This window comes from Vanessa atalanta, chromosome 8, assembly GCF_905147765.1.
Source record: "Vanessa atalanta chromosome 8, ilVanAtal1.2, whole genome shotgun sequence".
Classification (NCBI taxonomy): Eukaryota; Metazoa; Arthropoda; class Insecta; order Lepidoptera; family Nymphalidae; genus Vanessa; species Vanessa atalanta.
In genome coordinates, this window is record NC_061878.1 from 10,933,834 (window position 1) to 10,960,801 (window position 26,968).

At 30.5% G+C, this 26,968-nt stretch overlaps 1 protein-coding gene across 2 annotated transcripts in view; it reads left to right on the forward strand.

Moving 5' to 3' along the window:
* Positions 1 to 26,968, forward strand: part of LOC125065618 (thrombospondin type-1 domain-containing protein 7A-like) — a 76,296-nt gene that overhangs the window by 24,960 nt on the left and 24,368 nt on the right. For both annotated transcript variants that reach the window (XM_047673343.1, XM_047673344.1), the window contains exon 2: positions 1,819 to 1,910. In XM_047673343.1, coding sequence (XP_047529299.1) covers positions 1,823 to 1,910 — 88 coding nt within the window. In that variant the 5' untranslated portion in view covers positions 1,819 to 1,822. The remainder of the gene's footprint in view (positions 1 to 1,818; positions 1,911 to 26,968) is intronic.

The window sequence follows — 26,968 nt, forward strand, 5'->3', positions numbered from 1 at the left end:
CCTTTGTGTTTATAATGCGAACATTGTACAGCATATATATACTCATTCGTATAATGGAAATAAAAATGATATCATATCAGCTGTATGAACATGCTACAAGTTTATATATACCATTAAATAATTATTAGATTTATATTTAACAACGTACAACACATACTACGACATACTACTACAAATACTATAGGAACAGATAGAAGTTCCTATAATTAGTTCTAATTATTGTCATGTAATTAACACTATTTAATAAATCATAAATATTGGGGACGGTTTTCGGTGGAATTCGCAAGCCTGTTGTGTTAGGGTATTTGTAAATAATGACTCATAAATGAGCCGAAATGACCCAGTGGTCGGAACGCTTGCATCTTAACCGATGGTTGCGGATGCAAACCCAGGCAAGCACTACTGAATTTTCATGTGCTGTGAAGGAAAAGATCGTGAGGAAACCTGCATGTGTCTAATTTCTCCGAAATTCTGCCAAATGTGTATCCACCAACCCGCATTGGAGCAGCGTGCTGGAATATTTTCCAAAACCTTGTCCTCAAAGGGAGAAGAGGCCTTACCCCAGTAGTGGAAAATATACAGGCTGTTAATGCGACTCATAAATGTCTTACTTGCGCAAATTAAGTTTATTATGATTGTATTTAAATTTTGTAGTCATACAACTTTTCAGGGATATTCAAATAAAATAAAAAATATATACACATTTTTGAATAAAAATAAATAGTAAATATAAATCAATAAATACTTTGAAATATAAATTTGCTTGTAATGTTTTCATCTCTGATCATAAATATTGACCAATCACAGTAAATATCTGTAAACGAATATAAAACAATAAAAACCGAAATAAACGAGAATAGTCGACGTGAACGTATTTGTGTTTGCACAACAATAGGCATCGTGCGGACAGCGCAAAACTCGTTTATTAAATCCGCCGACAAAGACATGTTCAAACTTTTCGACGTACACGTATGAAATGGGATGAAATGCGGCTCGAAATAATTTCAGTTTCGCAAGCACTTCGGAACGTTTCGAAATTAGCCAACTTTTTGCGGGTGGTGACTATAACTTTTCAGTGAATGTCTCTTTACATTCCCGGTCGAGATGTTTGAATGAAGACCGCTGAGGTCTTTGCAATCTGGGTCATATCGTTGTATGTTTTGTTTCCCGTTTACATGCCTATGTAGGACGGTCACGTAACGGACAAAGTAATCAAGATTTTCTGTTACATTTTAAATTGTGGTTACTAAATATAATTTTATCACAATTTTTATATAACTCATGCAAAAATAACTCTCGAAATAATTCATACAATTCTCAATATTAATAAAAATATTAATAAATCTCAATATTAGTAAAAATATAATAAAAACATTAAAGAGTATGTTTATTTAATAAACTAGTTTTCACCTCCGGCATCATCCATCTGTTTGAGGGGGAAAGATTTGACTTTTTTTATTGATCAGTTGATTAGTTGAGACGTGAAAGCATAACAAACAAACAAATCGACTGGTTTATTTATAATATTATTTACGACTTATTTAGATATCAAATAACACACTCCCACAAATAAAACAATAGACTTACGTTAGTACTACACCATATAAATATGTTCCAACCAAATATATTCATTTATTTATGATGAAAAGTAATAAAAGAATATTTTATTAATTTTATTGAAATGAATGAAATTGTAGCAATAGTCAACAAATAAATTCAGGTGTAACAAATATTCGAGAACTTTTATTAATTGTAAAATGTTGTTATAATATTGAATAGCGTTTAACACAGATATTGATAAATTTCTTTTGCTCGCAGAACGATGACTCTTCTGTTGTTGCTGGTAACGCTGACAGCGGTTGCTGCAGACGAAGCCACCGACCCGAGAGGACTGCTAGAATCAACACCAGGTATGTAAAATATAACCTAACCTCTTCATATAAATTTGTATCGTTCTATCAAAATTATTTCATTTGATTAAAAAAAAAACCTTACCTACGCCAATATCATAAGAAAAAGTTTTAATCACGATTTTCAAGTCCACTTAAAGCGCTCTACCAACTTTCACCAAATTATGATTCGCAATTCCCATTTAATGAGATTCCGTAAGATTCGAGATTCCTTCAGATAGACTTAAATTACACAGAAGTTATATTGTAAGTACGAATCGTGGTGGTATATACGATTTGATAACTAAGTTTGTAACATACGTAGGTACTTCTTATCTTATGAATAAAAATAATTCATTGATTAATAAAAAATATATATAATACAAAAATAATAGATAACCAAGCTTCAAACAATTATAATAAATATTAAACGAAAAAGTTAAATAATTATAACGCTGTAAATCGAATGTAAAAGAAAATTATCGTACAACTTACTTTTTTAATTTGAATCTACTTTAAAGAGTTTTTACTTACTCGGTGCAAAAAAAATATTTATTAGTAAGTTTATTTATTAAACGGCAATAGGCATATTAAAAAGATTGACGCCTCTTTATTACTTAATGTAAAAACAATCTCGGTTTAAATACTATAAAAAAGTAATTTATGATTTTTCTTGCCAAAGTACATCGTGAAGAATACAAATGAAAGAAACCTTTTTATTGTACAACCTTTACAAAACCATCAGTGGAGCTTTCGTATACATATCCCATTCTATTTTCAAATATTTTGCGATTGTGATGTTCGAATGTAATTTACTACGTGCTTAAAGCGAAATATATGATATTTCGATTGAAATATATAAAGAAAATATGTTGTTCCGACTTCTAATATTTCTTTTCTTCGATAATCGTTTTGATAGTTCTTATATTACAAAAAATAAAAAAGTATTTATATTTATATAATATTTAGTTATAATAGTTACTATTAATAGTTAAGTAACCACGGTGATTATAAATTAAACTTACTTATTACCTACATTATATACAAAACCAAGGATTATAATTCAAGTGGTATTTTATAAAATCATTTTCTGAAAATTCGTATAAAATCCTACATGCTACGTAGAGCCGTAGCAATTCGTAGAAGAGCTTCTACGCCATCTTCACACAGCAACTCACTTTGCTAAGATTCGATTAAATAATAAAAATATTTTCTATTTTAATTAAATATTCAAAATCGACAAAATATACTATTAATTTGTCCATTTAACGATAATATTATCAAATTAAAAAATATTTAATTATTATATTAACTTAATTGTATAACAAATATCCAAATATCAATTACATCCTTCAGCATCTGTAAGATTTTTATGCAACATGTAAATTAATGAAAAATGATACGTGGCACTTTTATTTTTGTATTTACGTTATTGATCACACACAATATATAATAGAAAAGATCCATTTGGTTACGAGATTGCTTTAAGTAAAGTGTATTTTAATTACGTTATTTTTTGCACACGACAAAAATGAGATTCCGCAAGGGATGAGCTCTGTTTTGCCAGTCAGCAACATTAAAAGGTTCAACAAAAACTGCCTTACACAAATTTATACATAATTTTCATTAGTCTGACTCGAAGTTTGAAACCAGGTCTCCCGGATTTACAATCAACCAAAAAAATTAGTTAACTTTAAAAACAATAAATATTTACCTATATACCATTTATATTATATATATAAGATAATATAGAAAATCAGCTCAAAAACTCGGAACCGATTATACTAATTGAACTTCGTTATGATTAACATAACGATACTAATACGAATACTCTTACGAAAAAAATACGGTCACTAAAAAGTCATAGCTAAGCACAGCACACGTTACCTTGTTTAAGTACTAGGTTAAAATACTGCTTCTGAAACATATGAAACATTCTGTTTGTTCACAATTCTATCTAAGTCCATTAATTTATCTTTTTGTACTATTATACTAAGAAATAGACTACTCTAATGGACTTAGGGTTGACTAAAAGATATTGTTAACATTTATGTATGTAGAGTATATTATATAGTTTCAGATTACATATTTATTAAGGAAACAACACAACGAACAATAAATTAAAAATCATGACAAATTACTAGATTTCAACACTGAACGAGCAACTACCACCTCGAGATATTGCTGGTGGTAAAACTCCTCCCATGGCTGCCACGATATGAGGTCTTTCAAATCCTGTCAGATAAACTATATCATAAAAAGTTCTAGAGCCCGTTTTGCGGTCGTAAGACTTGTGATGATTATTTTCAATTATACTATTTATTGTGCTGTATTATTTCTAAGGTTATAGTTATGTAGTTAGGTTGGTATGCTTGTTAACGTTTGGGACTATATATTATTTATAAAATGTGTATGACATAAGTATTATAAATATCGTACCATAAATAAATAAATTTAAGATTCTTTAAGTGGAATTAAGGAATTAAGTACTTTACGGTAAAAAGTTAAACGCGCGACGGTTGTGAATAGCGACTGACAATAATGGACATTATCTCATTTTAAAATCTGTTCTATCGTTATTTCTCCTTTGTGAATTAAAGATTTGAAACAGCTACAAATTACGCGCTAAGTGCTTTTAAGCGTCTCCGACAGAAAGAACCGGGATTTTACAACAGTTTTACATAAAGATCTAGGTAACCTACAGCGGCCTTGCGACACGAAAACTTGGTGCGCGTTTTCATTACGTTCATTCATTAGAGTAGGTCGAAATACATTATTAGTGCTATATAGGCTCAAAATACATGTTGTATTTTTAATTGTAAGTCTTCATTTTTGTATTAAAACTGATTAGTATACAAGTAAAACCAGAAGTAAATAGGTTTGAAAATAATACATACATTATGATTAAGTTTGCTAAACTTGACCGAAATAAACTAATAAACATTGTATGTCAAATAAAAGATTGTAAAAAAAAAAACTTAGTAAACTCCTGAATCTAACATTAATGGTAATAAAAGTAATTAGATATGAAATCTATATACATAAATTAAGTTTTACTTAAAAAAAATCTTCGTCCTTCTTAAATTTCTCTTTTGAAAAAAAAAAAAAAAACCATTTATTCCGACCCACAGTCTCCGGTCGTCTATCAAATGGAAACAAACAGTGCACTTGACAGATTTTTTCAAAGTAATGAATTTAGCATAAAAATTCCGAGACGGTATTTCGTATTTAAATACAGCACCTAGACATTTATTATGTATGTCACACGCCTTAGTTTCTTTCAGAGTTGGCGAGGCTTCACCGACGTAATACGAAATATTCTTGTTTAATAAAATCCCGCCTGACACTTACCTTTGCTTTGAAAAATTCAATAAATATTAAATTGCATTTCGCAGACGTTTTAAACATTCTGTAAACGACAAAAAACAGAGATAGAGTATAAACGTTTATTTTAAGATACAAGGCTGTTAAAGACTTAGTAAGTATTCATATAGTGACAAAAATAGTAATACATTTACGAAAAACATTTATCTTCGAAAATATTTCATAAAAAAAAAAAAAACACAATGGAAAGAACATGTGATGAATAAAACATATCGGGTTCAAATCCAAGCAATGAGCCACTTACTTATAAATGCGTAGTATCGATTTTATAATAGGTTTTTATCTATCTAAGCGTATCACAGACCCAGCTAGATATAAGTACCTCTCAAGACGTGCAAAGTTCCATATATACGGTAAACCTCTAGATATACCATAGAAAAATAACAAAAAGTATGCAGGTATTAATCATAATGTATTAGCTTGATAAAATCAATATTAATTTCGAAGTAAAAGATTATTTATTTTTGAGAAATGCTGTAAATAGGTTGATTTCCAAGCGAAAATATATTACAAATAGTAAGGTTAAGCCTTTGTACAAAATAAATTACGAAATGTTAATTTATGAATAAAAAAATAACACGAATCATAATTTACGTTCATGGTTTCATCTCTGCGGCGTAATGCTCAGAAGAGATAATTTCGTTCACGTACCCCCTTTGATCCCACTTAGGGGGTGGAAACTTATACTTCCTTTGCTTTCCATCTCTTAACGAAATATGACCCCTTGTCGTATATTTTTATCTGACACCTAAATATGCTCTTTAATGTCTGGAAATAAAGTCAATTTTCCGACAGAAAAAGCTCCCCTAAAGGATTATAAGTCCACGACATGAATATCTTTTTATTAATTTAATTTTAAAAAGAATGTTTTACGTACGTATATTTAAACTGTAATAGCGTCTGTGCCTGTTCATGAATACTTTTTTGGAATTATTATTTACTCGTGGAGGAAAAATTAAGAATAATGTGTGTACTAATCGGTCTACATCTTTAAATCTTACGGCCAAAACGTGCAAAGCTATTGTAAGATTAAATCTACAGATACAAATGTGTATAACAATTTATTGTCTAGTACAACTTTATGAACATTAAGATTTTAAGTATTATTAGTCAAAGGTTTAATAAAAGCTTGTAAAAAAACAACGATTTCAAACAACAAGGACGAAACAATACTGAAGTCTTATAGCCAATTAGCGTAATATATATTTTCACGAAACAGATGAATTACATTATTACTGCTTCTATTGCGAATTTTCAAACAATTTATTGTAACAAGTAAATTTAAAATATTTTTTTAGAACGCTTTTCTTACTTAAATGCTGTAATTATTTAAACGTATATTGTATATGTGTAAATAACACCAAAGTTAGTTGTTACTTGTTGTTGTCTTATTCAATTGATTGACACAGTTTTCGTTTATATGGATTCGACTAAAATTCGGCAGACATTTTCCTGCCCGTGTACGTATACATACACGAGGACTTTCAATTGACATGGCGATCGGTTGAACGCCATAAAAGTTGATGTCCTGCAGCGCTATCTAGTGAAGAGTTACAAGAAGTATATAAAATATATAAACCTTTTCATGAATGTTTGATGAAAAAGGTTTATATTCAGTCTGTGATCACCATGCTCACTATTGGGATCGGTGTCACACCGTGTCGAAAACTGTTAATCTCAAATAAACAAAGCATTATGAGTTATTTTTATGGTATTCATTCATATTGATGATAATTCAATAAAATTATTAAGCATTTGTAATAAGAAGTAATTGTGGAAGTAAATATACTGTATTGAAACTAAAATGTGAAATAACATACATTTTATATATACCTACTTGTAAATATGATTCATACACTTGTTATGTCTGTATGTAATATATAAACAAGACTGATGCGTACGTAATGCGAGGCTGCACGGACCGATAAGCAAAATGTTACCCCTCGGATGTTTTCGACGCAAGCACTCCTCGTGTGTAAATAACATTCATACGCGGTACATTAACCGACTGAAGAAGAGAGGTCGTTCGTCGTTTCCATGTTAAATAAGAATATCAACAATAATACTAGGAAAATTAACTGTCTATTATTTATCTGCTTATAATTATATTATACTTCTTGCATGTGGCAAATAAATAAATAGTGTTGTATTTAAACATATGTAAGCATCTGTCATTGTTGAGAGATGCTTCAAACATAAAAACAAATTATTTTTTGTTTATCATTTTTGTCGGAATAAAATGTCTATTTGAAATTAGTTTTATATAATCGTAAATTATTTGTATTGAAGTATAGGTAAATTTATTATGAAAATCATTTTTCTTACTCAAACAAATACCTAGTTCGTCGTGGATTTTTTATAAGGCTAAAAGTCGCACGGTGCTAGATTCGAATCTTGAATCAGCCCAATAAAAAGCTGTTGAATATTTTTGTCATAAAATGATTAGTGGAAGGTCGTATTAAGTCAATTAGCACTATGAAAATTTCGTACCTCGAGAATCATGTAAAGCCGTTAGGTCTGACTCAGATCTCTAGCCGATCGTGTCGGATTGTCGTTCCATCGGATTATGGCAATAAGGGAATAGAATAGTAGGAAATAGAGTTTGCAGCTGTATTTGCAAACGCTTGCGCATAATATCATCTGAGCAATAGGTAGACTTTGAAATTAGCTGCCGTGGCGGTAATTCGGTAAGTACTACTTACTATATTCAATTAAATACTTATAACAATATTTACATGTAAATGTCATTACTTTGGATCGAAATCGTAATATGTCTCAGAAGCGTGAATAACTGTATCAAGAACCAGTAAGTAAGTAAACTACACATATTTCTTTTGAATAATTTATATTGAACGATCTAAATGTTCATTTTCCATTATAAAGTTGCAATATATAAAATGAGCCGAGATGGCCCAGTGGTTAGAACGCGTGCATCTTAACCGATGATTTCGGGTTCAAACCCAAGCAGGCACCACTGAATTTTCATGTGCTTAATTTGTGTTTATAATTCATCTCGTGCTCGGCGGTGAAGGAAAACATCGTGAGGAAACCTGCATGTGTCTATTTTCAACGAAATTCTGCCACATGTGTATTCAGCCAAACCCGCATTGGAGCAGCGTGGTGGAATATGCTCCAAACCTTCTCCTCAAAGGGAGAGGGGGCCTTTATCCCAGCAGTGGGACATTTACGGGCTGCTAATGCTAAAAAAATAAAATATATAAAAAAATATATATTCGCGAAAGTAATATTTTTTGTAAATATCTACGTGTGTTCTACAAGCATACTCCTGATAAGGCGAGTTTGTAATCTGCTTACGTCGATCGGCTTATTGGTTCAAACAACTCGGGGCGTATTAAAAACATCCATTTTTTTAAAGGAGTTTCCTTTTAATTTTGAATTGTATTTACTTATATAAGTTACTAGTGTTAATAATTCTTATGTAGATGATTTATATTTCAAAATATACCTAAAAGATAAGTAATATATATGTATACGTAAGTAATATCCTGTAATTTTCCCACTGCTGGGCTAAGGCTTCCTCTCCTATTATATTATGTATAATATGATTTATTAGTTACATAAGTAATAAAAAATTGCAATCTGTTAGTAGGGAAAATATGGGCCGAACTATTAAAATAAATTGACCTCTAATTAAAATACAGCCAATCTTTGTTTATTAAAAGCAGAGGGAATTAGTTATTAATATTATTTTCATACACGTCTTACTCTATACCTAAATGTATGTAAGGAACTTCTGTGCAGTCCTTTTAGACGCGCCAGTTTAAACTGGGCAATGTCAATCAGTGTTAGAGTTTTATTAAGTATGTACATTAAATGTATTTAACGAATACCTAGTACCAATTATAATGGCATGGATTATTTCTTTTTTAAGTTATAACTAATTCCCACTTGACTACAGCTAAAGTAAAAAGTTATTTTTTGTATTTTAATGTTCGTTATAGATAGTGTGGTGCCAACTTTTGTAAACACGTAATATTTTACAAGTACGATACTGATCTCTGGGAACAAATGACCGAGTAACAGGAACGCATAAATTCTGAATCGATGCCATTTTTGGTATAGTGCCAACTGAGTGGATTTTTAAATGGCGGTTTGACGGCTTCCGCCGGAAACCGGGGAAATGAAGAGGCTGTCATAGCCACACCTACGGCTTCCGGCAAGTTGGTGTATAACTGACACCAAAAATGAACAAAAATTAAAAGTTAAACCCTTATAGTCAACTTAACAAAATAATTAATACCTTTAATTTTCTAAGTAAAGTGCTCTTTTAAAAAAAATAGCGATACAAAATATATGTATGTACTAAATAATCTGTAACAAATAAGTGTAATTATCGTATTAGATTTATGACGAACAAAACATTCTTCAAGAAAACATATCTTGCTATACTATCTTTTAGATTGCAAACATAAAAAAAACGCTTTGATAAATTTCAAGGATCTCGCTAACTCGAAAGTCACATTTACGAGCACTACCATTGTATTTTATTCTACTGATAAAGTAGATCTTAGAAGAAAGAAATGATGCACTCGGCTGTGGCTTTTAGCTTACGAGAGAACCCTTTTAAAAATTAAAGTTTCTCGTAAATCTTCGAGCTTATCTTTCTAGAAAACGTTCACGTTAATGCAAAAACTATTTGTATTTGTTACGGATATAAAGTTAGTATTTCTGGAATTTAAAGTTAAAAAGTATTATTTTATTTTGTTGTAAATGAAGTAGATTTATATAACGAATACTGAATGCAGAGGCAATGTTCTCCAATGCGGAAGAGTACTTTAGAACGATATTTATACCGTCTATACATACATACATTATCTTTACTAATATTATAAATACTTCGCACTTAAACCGGTGAACCAATTTAGATGAAATTTAGTATGAAGATTGTATGAGTGCCAGGAAAGGACAGCGGGTAAAACGGTTAAAATCAAAATATACTTAATTCAAGTAGGCATTTACAAGCACTTTTGAATCGTCATTTAACAAACTATATTGACTGAATGTAAATTATACCGAGAAGAATCGGCAAGAAACTCAGTAGTTACTCTTTTTCAACATTTAAAAATACAGACATATTAGTTAAATACAATTATATATTTGTATGTTATATGCAAAGTTTTATGAATTTCGATCGGGTAAAGCCGCAGATTCAGCTAGGTTGTGTGGTTTTTTTTGGTCCTCCTGTTTGATCATTATATGTATTTTAAACTACTACAATGAGCGAATTGATTGAATGACCTTAAATGTATCGAAAATATTTGGAAATATTCCAATTCAACGAATAATGAAAATTCATGAAATCATTCTTGAGTAGCGATAACTTTTGATTTATGTATTTCCCAAATATTTTGATTCAAGACAAAAGAAAAAATAAAAAACTATTAAACATACATACGTATTACAATTATATATGTATAAAAAAAAAATTGTTAGATTCTAACTTTGCTACTTACATTATATAAGTGTCTAATCGGCATGCAGTACTGTGGTATCAGTTATCCCTTGTGACTGGCACGCAATCTTTTATAGATGCTTAGTTCTCTCTCAGTAATCTTTACGCATGCGCCAACAACGACTACAAAAAGTTTCAACTTAATCGAATGAACAATGTATAAACACGTGTATAAATGCGAACAAAAAAATCGCTTTATTTTTAAGTATAAACTTAGGTAGGGGATGTACTCGCCAAATCGTATTTTAATGAACGTACACTTTCCTTACATTTTTCACAAAGTTTCCCACTAAACGCAAAGTACCTATTTCATTTCATCCGCTTTAAACGAGTCTCGTATCACATGGCGGTAAGCGTTTTCGTCGATAAAAACAAATTAGAGGTAGCCGAGGCCGAGGCGCTTAACGTCAAAGCGGCTGTTTGCAAAACACGGCAAATTGCTTCCATTAGCGCGCATTACGGCTGGCGGGACGCGTCGCGGGACAGGCGGGACGGTGACAGACTGTGACACAATACTCACATGTACATTCATTGATACATTAATGCTGACGGGTTACGGGAAAATGTAACCTATTAGTTCAGTATTAATACCAAAATACCAAATCCTTTGAAACGTTACGACGTTAGTAGTTTGATGTATTACTTTGATAAAATATTTTACAGCAAAATGAATTTAATTTGGGATGTAATTGAAGCGCTATTTACTTTAATGTTGTATTCACATATGTAACGATTCTATATAGGTACACTCGAAACAATGGTATTAAAATGATTTATTTATTATAAGTAACAGCTTAACACTTTCTGAAACAGTAATGCCTATCGACATCATATCGATGATGATGATGATGTCGTCCTGATGGCTGATTTCAACCACGGCGCCAATTCCAGACCAACCATGAGACACATCTGTGTCTACTACTACTACTCTATTTCCTTACTCTAATAGTCCAAGGGGACGGCAAAACCGAAAAGAACGGATAGAGTTCAAGTGCAGAAACAATGGTTTTACGTACTCCCCGAAGCACAGAAGTGTACACACTTCCAAGTTCCAGACTTTCGGACTGTTACTGAGAATATTTCGATAGAAAAACCCAGTAACTTTTTATCGGCCTGACGTGGATTTGAAGATAGAAGCCAGTGGCCTTATATCAAACCTCAAAACCAACTAGGCAGTAACATAGATACATACTATTATCTCTAGAGTTATCACTAAAAGTGTTAAAGATATTCGTTATTTGAAACGTGCTTTAATACTTCTTAATAACAATTAAATAACTTTGACTAACAATATTTTTTTTACGAAAGTATCTTAATCTGAATTACACAATAAAGCGACAATATTTCTTACAAATATTACACAAAGACCGCATCACTGAGTTGGGTGAGCGAACCACGGTCTGGCGTTGGCAGAAAAATAATGCAGAACTCGGCAAGCGGAAGCAATCTCATTGTAGGGAGCTGTCCACTAGAAGAAATTTACACAATGAACCTACTTGTATTCGTTTCTAATTATATTTTTCTTTTCATGTAATTATATTCTTCTTGGGAATTCTTATAAATTATCTATTTGTCCGATAATAGTGTAGATTGTGGCATATTAGAATAAAGAAGCATATATTAATCTCTGGATATGAGAGATGATGAGAGCAGCCTTTGGAAATTGTTTGCTAAGTCAAAATTAAAATAATGTAATTAATTCGAATAGGCTCCTTACAAGCACTTTTAAATCGTTAATTCATCAGTCATTTGGTCATTCAAATTGCGTTGCCGAACTCAATTTAATGTTAAGCTTCTAACAGTTCTAAATGTAGACTTTTTTACCATCTATTATATCATCAATATAATATTAATAAAAATACTTATTTATGCAATTACATTTATATTATAATTAAATATTCAATAAACTCATATTTTAATATTGTATCCGATTTCATAAAAATAAGTATAATCGATTTCAGAACGTCATTCGTATGGTTTTAAAAAATTATACAAGATGTTTTCCCGCGCAAAATTAGAAATAAAATAAATGACGGTCACTGTAATGTGAATAGGAGATTTTCGTTTTATTTTAACGTCAGGATAATAATGTTTATTAAATTAAACAAATAATAAAAACCATTCTGTGTACAGTTGTATTTATAATTATTGTATCGAATAGTATGTATCTTAATTATTAATATGTTTTTAAGATGACTGTTTAACGTATTTGTAAATGTTTTAATAATACTCGGTATTAGCGCTTCAACAATCTATACGGAACCCACTGTGCCGAACAGGGAATGATAACCAATACTAATAAATGAACTATAATATTTAAATATAATTTATTAATACTTCCCTAGCCTGAGTGGTCATGATACATTTCTTTTGTGAACAACGATTACATGATTTCGACGGACAGATCAATAATCTCCCCTGTTAAGTATTTCTAAAAAAAAAGTAACTGAAACCAGAGCATTTAACAAATATAAGTTAGTCAGTTAAATTAATTAACATGCAACATTTTACGTACCAATGTACTTTTCGAGTAATAAAACTCTATTAGTTATATAACATGTTATTTAAATGTGTTTCAATGTAAATTATTATATTCACGAATAACCTAATTTCGGTTACAATATTTTTAGATGAAAAAAAACATAATAAAACACAATAACGAACTTCTGATCCGTCGTATTAAATTGTACTCATACCAATAGCTTTATTTTTAAGTGAAACTTTTCTGACTTACAATTAAAATACATCTCGTATTACAATTAAACAATAATTTCAACCTCACTTGATCCAGTAAGAATAAAATATATGTTTAGAATCTATTCGTATTGTAATTGAATAAAATAATAATCGCCGTCTCTATAACAACACGGAGACGACGTCACCTCTCTAGCAACAGTAGGTATTACGAGCCCAGGGGTGTTCACCCCGAGCCATCGTCACTCCATAATCGATCGATTGCGAGCGCAATTTCAATAAGGGTTGTTTACTTAACATTATTCAAAACAGTTGCTACGATGTGTTTATACTATACCTGGGTAAATTGATATTATATTGAATAAATGTTACATTTTCGGTTAGAAATTGGAAATATAAATGTATTATCGTAGATAAATATGCTTTCAAAAAAAGGTTGATACGGTGAACGAAATCGTTTTCAGATCTACAAATATTAATGAATAATTATAACACATAAACTTTATGAAACTATGATGATACTCGTATTATATTATTCAAAACTTTCACCGTTTGCATAATCCTTTGTTGTAGACTTTGCTTTCTCTTCTAAGACGTTCAAAAAGTAATTCTAGTGTAAAACATTATCACAACTTACTTCTAGTTCTGTGATAACAACTTCGTAGCACTTGTAGATTATATGAGGTAATGATCGTAGACTCGTAACTGCGCCACGAAGTTTACTACGAACAATGGCTGCGTAACTGGTATTATGCAAATGTGTAAAGAAGAAAGAGCATGAATATTACCACTATTATACAGTGCACTGGGAATATTCACAAGTATCTATTTATTTTAAATAAATAAAATATTTTTTCTTTGTTATTGTTAATATTACAATCGATTATTAGATATCTATTTGTGTTTATGTAGTGTTTTTGTATAGAGACATCAATGTACGGTTTTTGTTTAATATATGAACAACGTGACGGCTGGTTTCCATTATATAATTCGTGTTACATTGTTGAGACGGAATAAAAAACGTGTGTATTAATAAAATGTTCTTCCTTTTTTATAATACTTTACTTTAATTATATTACGAGTACAACATCTTTTTTAGCCCGCAAATCTATTATAGCTGTTTGTTATTTAACTTTATTTATAAAAGAATTACTAACATTAAGGGCCTTAATTTACATACAAATAATAATTTAAACTAAAGAAATTAATCAAGGTTTTTACATTACAATTACAAAAAATAAGTGGTTCAACTACTATTCGATTTTATGCCTAAGATAAAAATCACCAAAAAACGGACATTAAAAATATCAGAAAATAATAAATAACTTGACTATCGCTAAATAAAATATTAATTTCATTGAGATTTCTCTTGCTTTAGCTAATAGTTTTGTGGGTTTTTAAATATTTATTAAAATTAATATTTAAATGGTAAATATTTTACTATTGAAAAGACAAAACACTCGAGTCCGTAAAAGGAAATGGGAAATGAAGATTGATGCGATGTCGAATTAAGCGCGGTGATAAATGATAACATTGGCTTATCGTATTAGGCATGAAAATGAATAAATGAGACCTAATAACACGTTTTGTTATTCCAGACAAAAGGCCCCGTCTTACTTTTAAATATAATTTGCCTCAGTAAAGATATTAAAATGTCTTATACATTTTTTCTATCTGTCTAGACAAAACTTTTGAATATAATAACCTGAACCTTCATATACTGGTTATAACAAAATTAGTATTTAGTTTTTACTAATTATAAAATATTTGCCAACATAGGAGTACAATATTTTAATATGTTTTTCATTAATAGTTTTTACCTTCGTAAAACAAAAATATAAAAAGAAACAAAGTTTTTTGCAGTTCTCTTTCTAATCAAAAAAAATGTACAATAATATATTTATGTATCCTGAATAATTAGAACAAACGAACTATTACAAAATTACGAAATATTACAAACGAATTAGAATAAACACGTGAATTGTGAAGAGTAAAAATTATGAAATTTATTTCCCTTCAAGTGACATTTCATTTCAAAACATTCTTTCTTGGTGCACATCGACATTGCGCGCAATACGCTTAAATACGCAAAATTTACGCTGTACTGTGATACGTGAATTCATAAAACAATAGCGTATATTAGTATCGTTTTACAAACCGTCACTCAAGTACCAATAACAACTAAGATTCGGCTTATGCGGATGAACGATACGTGAACGCATATACGCATAGGAATTGATTTTAAAACATAGGTATAGATATTTTTATTATTATTACATATATACTTTTTAACTTTTTTGGAACTAATTACTGGAGAATACTTGGACCTTTGTAGTAGTTTTCTTAATTTAGTATTTTTGTTTATATCATGATTATTTTTGATGAAGGCTTTAAAATTAATTAATTTACATATTTGACATGCGTTAAAAATCGCTTTTTCATGCGTGATTTTTAAGATTGGCAACTCTTTCTGTATAATCGAGAAATGTTATGTACGGTTATATTGAATAACAACAACTAACATTACTTAATCCAGTGAATACGTCTCTAAAATCTTATCTTCTGAAAGCAACATAACTAAAAACTAATTAGATTTTAGTAACCTGTCAAGGAACGAAAGTATAATATTAACTTTATGTCTATATAGATAAAGCTTATTTTCCTTACTTTAGACTTGCGATGTTTATTATAGGCAAAGCACGTGCGACCACGAATATAGTACATCCGCATGGATTCATTTGCCACCATGATTTATATACTTAATGTTCTACGTGGCGTATCTACGCTCAGCTAAATGTCAGTAAAATGTTAAGACAGCTTTAGCGTTAAAGAAACTCAAAATAGACGCATCTGACTAAAAATATATTCTAAAAATAATATTCGATTACAGGTATATCATACATATACACAATCAAAATATTATACAGATCGTAAAGTTCAAATGGGGTACAATATCGACAGGTAGTAAATTCATTTAAATATTCATAAATAAATACATTTAACTTTTGATTGTGTTTAATACTTTTAAATTTTTTCGTACTTTTTAACCTACAAAATGTCAGAACCGAGACCCAGTCACTTAATCGCGGGTACTAATTCTATTTTTAATAACCATATGCTATGTTTGCCTCTGTTCAAATCTTATATAATTCATCTCGTGTTTGGTGGTGAAATAGATGTCAAATCGTGTGTGTGAAATAGATGTCAAATGACACTTGATGTATCGTTCCAACTCCAGTGTAGCACCGTGATGGAATAAGTAACTGTTACTCAAAGTCAGTAATTCTAATAACAAAATTGTTACATTATAAATTATTGTAACATCGGTGTAACTACAACCTCAGGGGATTTAATATGCTAGTTTGCAAAGTTGACATAGACGACATAGGGGATTATTTTTTCTTACAGTGCTAACATGCATGGTAGTGAACACTTACAGGAGCATTTTTAGCAGGTAGTCTATTTGTCAGTCTGCCTACATATATTTATTCTAAATAAAGAAATAAAAGATCAAACACATTAAACAAATAGAATGCGAATAATGTTTGCAGTTCAATTTTTGCTATGCCAATTTTGTACAAGCAATTCTCAACTAAGAAGGCATTTCAACCGTCCGTTCGGGGTTTTTGGAGAATGAAATATATGAGGGCGGAAATAAAATGGCCGCTGGGTTCATGACCGAGGGATAACAATGGTAAAAATATGGCGTTACGAATAAAGCACTCGAATTACATTAACCTACATCGTATTCATCTCTGATTTATATTGGGATAAGTGCACGTTTTATTTGTTCAATGGAATATTTAAATAAATTTATAAAAAGTTTAAAAATATATTTTCTACTCTTATAACAGAATTACTCTAGTATGTTAAGAATACGTTTATAACAAAGGGCACATGAAAAAAACATAAATCCAAATAATAGAAAGAATAATATATAAAATCGGTTCAGACAACAAAGGTATATACTTATAGTACAAAAAACCTTAGCAGTTTCTGTACACTAATTGAGAACACATATTGTTTCAGTAGTATAATATGAAATGTAAACTCAACATAGATAAGCCAGATTCAGATTATATTTTGTAAATAAAGCTTTGTAGTTTATACAGAACTATAATATAGTTTTTTTTTATTTGGTTGAGTTGTCTGAAAGAAATGGCTTCTCTATACTAATCTATACTAATATTATAAATACGAAAGTACATAACTGTATGTCTTTTGCTTTTTCACAACAAATCCACTAAACCGAATTTGTTAAGAAGTAAGCTTGAACTCAAAGAAAATATATTGCATGACGATTCAAAAGTGTTTTTTATGAGTAATTAACTTGAATAAATAATATTTTCATTTCAATATCCTTTTTACACATCAACACCCCCTAAAACGTCAGCGAAGCCGCTGGTGACAACTAGTTAGCCATAAAGCCGCCCCTTTCACCTGATAAAATTAAAATGACATGGAAAATTATTAATTGTGAAACTGGAAGAGTCAAAAATAACATCTCCGACTTTAGCTTATCTATTGACAACAATTTATTTTCCTCAGATCGGGATGTTGCAACTGTTTTTGAAAATTTTTTTGCTGACATTCCATTTTCGACAACTAACTCATTAAATTCCTCTCCTACCGTTGCTGAATCATTATTAAAAAACCATGTGGAAGAATGTAATATTAGCTTTAAATTTAATACAGTAAGTGTAAGTGATGTAATAAGTTCCTTCAGATCACTAGATATTAAGAAAACGGCCGATCTGTGGGGGATCTCTGTCAAGGTAGTCAATTCAATAATTGATGTAATCGCACCCTACCTTGTCACTATATTTAATAAATGTGTCCTTAGTGGCGTGTTTCCTGACCTCATGAAACATAGTAGAGTATTACCAATATTTAAATCAGGTAGTACATCAGACCCCAACAACTATAGGCCCATCTCTGTACTACCAACTCTTAGCAAGATCTTTGAAAAGTTATTACTAAATCAAATGCTAGTACATTTTAACAATAACAAGTTGCTACACAAGAAACAATTTGGATTTACAAGGGGTCGCTCGACAACTGACGCTGGTGTTGAGCTCGTTAAAAATATTTACAGGGCCTGGGAGGAGTCACAGGATGCCTTAGGGATATTTTGTGATTTATCTAAGGCCTTTGATTGTGTGCAACACGAAACTTTGGTCAGGAAGCTACGTCATTATGGAATTAGGGACACTGCACTCAGTCTTCTGATTTCGTATCTGAGCAATCGCATTCAGAGGGTTGATGTAAATGGAAAGAGATCTCCCGGGTCTCCAGTTACTGTGGGGGTCCCTCAAGGATTTGGGAAGGACCATTTCTCTTCCTTGTTTATATAAATGACCTGCCACATCTCCTAGGTGATAAACTCGAGATAGTATTGTTTGCTGATGATACTTCTTTAATTTTTAAAATAAAAAGACGTCTTTCGATATATGACGATGTGAACAATACTCTCTCTGAAATAGTAAATTGGTTTAGTGTTAATAATTTAATGTTAAATAGTAAAAAGACTAAATGTATTAAATTCACTACTCCCAATGTAAGATGTGTCAAAACGAGTGTACGTTTAAACGGGGAAGCATTAGATGTTTTAGAATCAACAGAGTTCCTTGGTATGACAATAGACTCTAAGCTCCAATGGGGCCCCCATATAAATAAATTGGCGAATAGACTTAGCTCTGCAGCCTATGCGGTAAAAAAAATTAGACTTTTGACTGATGTGGATACGGCACGCCTTGTGTACTTCAGTTATTTCCATAGTATAATGTCGTATGGCATCCTACTCTGGGGTAATGCAGCTGACATTAATACTATTTTTGTACTGCAGAAGAGGGCTATTCGTGCAATTTATAACCTGGTCCCAAAATATTCGTTAAGAGGTAAATTTAAAGAAATTAAAATAATGACTGTCGCTTCTCAATTTGTTTTTGATAATGTTATGTATGTACGCAAAAACATAAATGATTTTCCCAGAAATTATGACGTACATTCTATTAACACTAGGAACAAGAATAAACTTGTTACTCCAAGTACCCGATTACACAGGGTTAGTAACTCTTTTTTGGGGCAATGTATACGTTTTTACAACAGGATCCCAGAAAACGTTCAAAATTATTCAATTATAAAATTCAAAAGAGTCGTTAAAGAGCGTTTGTGTGCTAAAGGATATTACAACACTAATGACTTTTTAGTTGACTGCACACCTTGGGAATGAAATGATCGCCTCCAGGCTGTTTCAAACAACTAAAATATACTTATCATTGTACCTACATGGAAAATGGTTAAAAAAAATAAAAAAAATATATCCCGCTGAGTTTCTTTCGCCGGTTCTTCTCAGGTCCGAGGTGCTAAATTCCGAACCGGTGGTAGATTTTTGACAATCAATAAGCAAGTGCAAACACTTCTATATTGAATAAAGATTTTTGACTTTGACTTTGACTTTGACTTTGACTTGTACTACAGGTTACGTAACTCTAAAAATTCTGTATACTATTTTAGTTGTGTACAATTAAATATATATAATGTATAAAATAAATAAACAACTACCTCCAAATATATGTAAAGTAAATACGCAATGTTTTATAATAAGCTAATGTAGCAATTACATGCAAAGAGTAACTACCCTAAGTTTAATTACCGCGTGAATTTAGTCTTGATTTATGTTCGATAAAACCTTAAAAATTATACGTGTCAAAATAATACTAACGAATAAATAAAGCGACCAAATTAACAATAAATCGCTTAAACAATACTCTCGTCTCGAATTCAGGACCTTTGTAATAATGAGCAAAATAATTATTACTATATATAGAACGCGAAGATCATTTTAACTGACCATCAGCAGTTATATATATATATAAGATTCCATAGCAAAGAGAATATGCTATTCATTTAAATGATTGCTATATAAGAGGCATTTATTTATTTATATTACATAAGGGCTCAAACATTTACTTCTTCTAGACAAGAGATAACACCTGCAGTAATAAAATATATTTTAGAGAACAGACTGATCAACCTTGCTTTAATAACCTGTGTGCTCAACACAGGCTATTTTATGTTAGCTTACGTAAGCTTGTTACATAAATTGTCGTCTCCTTTTCAAACATAGAACTAATAAAATAACGATACTTCTATAGTTTTTTTTTTTTTTAATAAAGCAATATATCTCGTGAAGTATGTATTTGCCAAGTAAAGGAAAGCTACAAAAAATCATTTGCTTTCAAAACTTTACGATGAAAGTAATACTTTTTTGAATAGCACTGCATATTTAATGTTTCCTCATCTGAATTTTCCAATTTAACTGAAAGCTGTCGTTGGTTTATCTCACGAGATTGAAATTCAGAATTGTCGACAGGATAAACTTCGAAGATGTATTTTACCGCCCGGGGACATCGACTTCACATACCCTCTGCTTACTGGAATAACTTACTTTCTTTTCTCAAATAGACTGAGTTGTGCAGAAATACACCAATCCACAGAAACACTAATAAAATATTAAGATTTAAAAGGAAAAACCAATGTAAATACATAAAAACATGTTATAAAAGTTCTTTAATAAAACATACATAACAGGTAATTTTCGCTAGAAAATTGTTTTTCTCTTTTAAATATACTTAACACCTTTTATTAATGTTTCTGTTCAAACTAAAAACAAAGAATCTCTATATTTCGAAGCTATCTGTATTATTTATTTTAAAAAATCATTAATTTTATTTAAAACGAACGTAATTTCGTGATAATACTCAAATCAAAAATAGTAGTAATCATTCAAGCACAATTGATTCAGTTAATTTAAATAGTAATTTTTTTATCAATATACAGCTTTATGATCTGATTTTCAAACACTAAACAGATATATAATACTTTTACATCAGTATTATAAAAAATATACATGCGATACTTTAAAGTGTTTTTTCTTTCTATATATTTACTTGGTGGTAGGGCTTTGTTCAAGCCCGTCTGGGTAGGTAACCACCACCAGTTTATTAGATATTTTACCGCCAAACAGGAATACTTAGTATTGTTGTGCTTCTTTTTGATGGATGAGTGCGCCAATATAACTACAGGCACAAGGGACATGACATGGGATGTATAAATTGGCGATTAAAGATTTTTTTAAAATTTCTTACAGCGCCAATGTCTATGGGTTGTAAGGTCTATCGTGCCATTTTCTGGACCGATATTCTAGCATAACTATAAAAAAGGAAAAACCAAAACCCATCTAAACTAAATACTAAAAACTGATGCTTAAAATCGATTGCAAAATTGCGCACGAATAAAACAAAAATTTTTGAAATATTTTTTGTAATATCCTAACAGACTCCTCATTCTATATTATAATTGTGAATTTATAGTTACTATTAACGTTTGATTTAAAAATAAAAATGTGTCGCATTTATTAATGATATAATTACATTAATTCATGAAGAAATACAAAGAAATAAAAACAATGATTACTGCAAATTTTACGAGCATTTATTACACATTTATATAAACACAACACAATCTCGAATCAAACAAGTGAGCTTCGTTTGAGATCGACTAGTTTTTTCAGCAGAGATCAGCTGAATATTCTGAATTCTAAAAAAAAATATTCTTGGAAAATCGTCTCTACGCCGGTGATTGTCTCTGAACTGATAACATTATCAACCAAGTGCAGATATTATTCTTTTAACCGCTTCGGTCATTCTTTACTCTCAATCTATTTTTATTACAACGTTATCTGATTCTATCTGGATTGGTCACAAATCACATTTGCATAAAATATTACGAGTTCGCTCAAAGACATTTGGCCTTCCATTGAAACAAAGCCGTGACTACAACTTATCCTTGATACTTTGTCCTTGTTATGCACAAAAGAATAGAAATTCTTATGTATTTCTTTTGCTTTTATGATGTATATAAAAGTGAAAAGAATATTAAAATATATGCTGCAATAAATCTTGTTATATTTAAATATATATAACAATAGAAGTGTATATATATATTTTATTACGAATACAAGTTGTGAGCCGTTAAAAGGTAGTGTACGTATATTTAATAAAGTTCGTCATATCATGTATTTTTAATGGTTACTACTGCCGTATTGTTTTTTTTTTTATATTTTTTGGCGAACGAGCAAATGGGTCACCTGATGGTAAGTGTTCACCATCGCCCATAGACAATGGCGCTGTAATAAATATTAACCTTCCGCCAACCCGCATTGGAGCAGCGTGGTGGAATATGCTCCAAACCTTCTCCTCAAAGGGAGAGGAGGCCTTTATACCAGCAGTGGGACATTTACGGGCTGCTAATGCTAAATATTAACCATTCCTTACATCGCCGATGCGCCACCGATCGTGTGAAATAAGATGTTATGTCTACAAGAGACACCACATGCCACAAAGGCCGTAGTTACACTGGCTCACTCACCCTTCAAACCGAAACACAACAATACTGAGCACTGCTGTTCGGCAACCCAAATCTAATTGGCGGATACTATTCATTACGACTACGTTTATGACATAAAAAAAAATATATATATCATTATAGTTTCGACTTTTATTTAATAATTATAATTGTTTTGTGTATGATAGTGAATAAATCTTTCTTCCCATTACTAAATTTGTACATAGTGCATTGCTATGTCTTCGTATCTCGGAAATATCGTATTTTGGAAAAAAAGAACGCCCTGTACATACATATGTACACATATACATGCAGATACAAACACTACATAATATACAATTATGTTAGAATAAAATTATATACATACAATTTTATTATGCTATGTTCAGAATATAGTCTTGGTTCTGTGACTTGTATATCAGACATTTTAGGAATGCTGGAGTCCACTCTAACCGAGTAAAGTGTAAAGGTAGAAGTTTTCTACAGAATCCCCAAATCTAATATAACCGCAGCACCGGACGAACACAATATGGAGACTGATTGCATTATACCAGACCGCAAGGGAATTTAATACAAATGCCAATCTCAACGTTCAAGACCTGACGGTTGCGTTTGTTTTCAAATAGGATTGGTAGAAAACTACATATTTATATTTAATCTGTAATAGTACTTTTTTATTTGTTACTCAAAATCGTCATTTTACAAAACTATATTAAGTGTAGCTGCCACCGGTTCAGAATGTAGATTATAAGAAACTCAGTAGATACTATTTTACAACATTTAAATTACAAAGTAATGTTAGTTAAATAAAAATATATATATAATATATTCTGCCTATAAGTCAGCATGTATTAGCTCCATGCTTGTTTATCATCTATTTAATCTCGTACAATTAATGTAATATACTTTTTTTTATTACTTATATTTCTCAAAAATGATTTGAATTTATAAATCGGCAAAGTATCTGCGAAATTTTATCATAGAAACGGATACCTTGTCCCAAGAAGAATTTATCGACTTTGCGGAGTCGGAAGCTTGGCGGTATAAGCTTATCCTTACGACTCGTGTACAATGATTATCACTATCAGAGTCATCAATGTTACTGTGAATACACATAATATTGTTATAAATATATTGTGAAACAGGCCAAAGTGAGTATCCCTACTATGTTAAAAGCATCCCGAAGGATCTTTAGCTCCAAGATTATAAATAAACAGGACTTTTTAACTTTGACATAACCTGTGCAATATGAACATGAATACTTAATGTGTTTTTATAAGTATTTATGTTTCTGTGACAAACGCATGTAAGTATAAGTAATATTTTTTTTAATAAATTTAATGTATTTAATTCATATTTCGCCTCAAATTCGAGGTAGATTGCAATCTAACGGTATTTACAATGTTATGGTTACATACATGTCTGTATATATACAATATTATTAACACTTACACATATAAAGAAAACGGCAAAAAGCGTATTTCAATCCCTTGAGTTTTTACTTTCTCGTTCGATGTCTCGACTACTATCAACGGTAGCTGAATAATTAATATGGCCTGAATTATAAAGCGTCAAAAAGAAACTCAAAAGTATATTATCGGCATTTTCGTATAGCGACTTAAAGAAGATTTCTCGTAAAAAAAAGCAAAATCTACGTCTATTTCAAGATGGCGGAGAAAACCCCTTACACAATATTTTAAAATCGGTCTTTCGGTTGAAACTGAAAAAAGTATTTTATTTATATTATTTGCGTTCCGATTTAATGACTAGACTAGCATGCATGTATATATAAGATTATTTACATCTCCACGACGGTCTCATCAATCGTATCATACATTGTTAAATTTTTATTTGAAGATTACATTTGAGGCATTTATTTGAAATAGGATTTTGATGAAATATATTATATAATTAAAAATTAGATAAAATACATTTGACAATAAAAAAACACTTGACAAAACAAAATTTAACTACATCTAAAGCTAAAATTGAGTCAATTAAATACATGTGAAAATAAATGTAGTCAGAAATATCTTTTTAAGAATCTCACTAATGTTAATATTAGATAAATATAATAAATTAAACATTTAAATGATTATAAACTGAACCAATTTGTAAACAAAAACGAGTCTCGTCTCAGACAACTTGTAAAGTATTTGACACCTTGGGGGGACTGTGAGACGCTCATTCTACTCTTAGCTTAATGCTAGACAAAGTTATACCCTTTTTTTAAAATGAAATTACATTAATGAACAAAAAGTTTTTATTTGTTATACCTACTTGAAATATAACATTAAAAAACAAAAGAGAACTATTTATTAAAGGCATATTTATCCTTTGAAGAGATTTCTCCCAGCTCATTTATAAAAGAAATAAATAATTTAAACACGTACCAAATCGAAATTATAATGTAAACTTAAAATAAGATATATCGTTAGTATAACATTATGATGTATATATGGCTTATAAAATTTTTCTGTACACAGATACAATAAATGTATAGGTACAATAAATATAAAAGACTTAAAATAAATCAATGATGCTGCTCAATGTTGTTGATGAGGCTCGTACGAAGACTTAAAAACTTCTTAAGACCCTTCAAAAGGGATTGTAAGTGAATAAAGAAAATGTTATCAATACGAACGCAATATTTTCACATACTTAATTAAAGATTTATTATTAATATATTAAAATAACTCCGAAAATTATATCTCAAAATGAACTCAATTCTGCATAATTAATAATATGCTTAATATGGATCTAATTTTATGAATTAAAAATTGTATATTTTCATAGAAAAGGGAGAATGCTATAAAATACATTGATTAATCACATAAAGATGTATATTTCGACTGACATTTTTTAACTACATATTATCATTGTAAAATATCAATACTTTACTCTCGAGATATTCATTAACTCCAACAATACTCACGGTTCGCTGCACAAGGCACTCAGTAATCGGTCCTGCTGGCTGGCTCCGAAATTATTATGTACTTACTGTCACTTCATTGAAGATGCAACATTATCTAGCTTACTTAATATTTAATTCCACTCTATTGTTAAGTATGTATTGCTTCAACGCTTCCTATTTTTTTTATCTTAATAAATTCGTAAGCGTACAGGCAAATGGGCCATTTGATGATAAATGGTCACCATTATCTCATAGAAATTGGTGCTTTAAGTAACATTTATTTATTAATTTATTTATTTATTAAACCTTCCTAAGATCGCCAACGTGCCACCAATATTAGGAACTAAGATATAAAGTTACTTATGCATGTAGTTACATTGGCTCAATCATTCTTCAACCAGAACACAAAATTCTAAATATTACTCTTTGGTGGTATAATGTGTGATTGGTGGTACCTACAGGTTATGTGCTGCCCCACCACGAAGTAAATTAAAAAATTTAAACTAAAATGTAAAATATTTTTTTATCACCGAAATCACTGAATTTAATTTATGACTATTAAATTGCTGAAATAAATGTTATTCCTAGGAAGATTTTAATAACAGTAACGATCAGTATTCACCTGCAAAGCCAAGCCGAGTTCAATAGTTTTAGCAAAATATATTGAAGTAAATGTAAAAAGTTCTCAAGCCAACATACAATTACGTTGTAAGTGCTGTCTGCCGTCTATAGACATTATGAACCCAGGCTCTCTGCCAAATGCAGTGCCACCTTGAGACTCAGACCGGCAACAAAAAAAAAACGATCAGACGACGATCTTACGTTTAATACAAAGATTTTAACTTTAAAGAGAACCCGTGCTAGGATAGCTATGATTTATATCTAAACGATAAAGATTTAATCATATTATTTCCATTCACAAACTAAAAGCAACTTTTTAGTTTAGTTCTTTTGAACTAAAATATTTCTTTTTATTTGCGTTGGCTCTTTGTAAGGATTTAAAAGTGGCACGAGCCATAACAAGTATAGATTCTACGAGAAGTCCTGCTAGACTTAGTGGTAACTAATCTAGAAATAGTAGAATATGACGTCATCTAATTCAGTTTCGTATAATAATTTAAGTTACACGTTAAATTTGTGAGTAACTTAATAAAAAAAAAACAGAATGTATGAACTTCTTCCATCGCTGGACTAAGATCTCTCCTT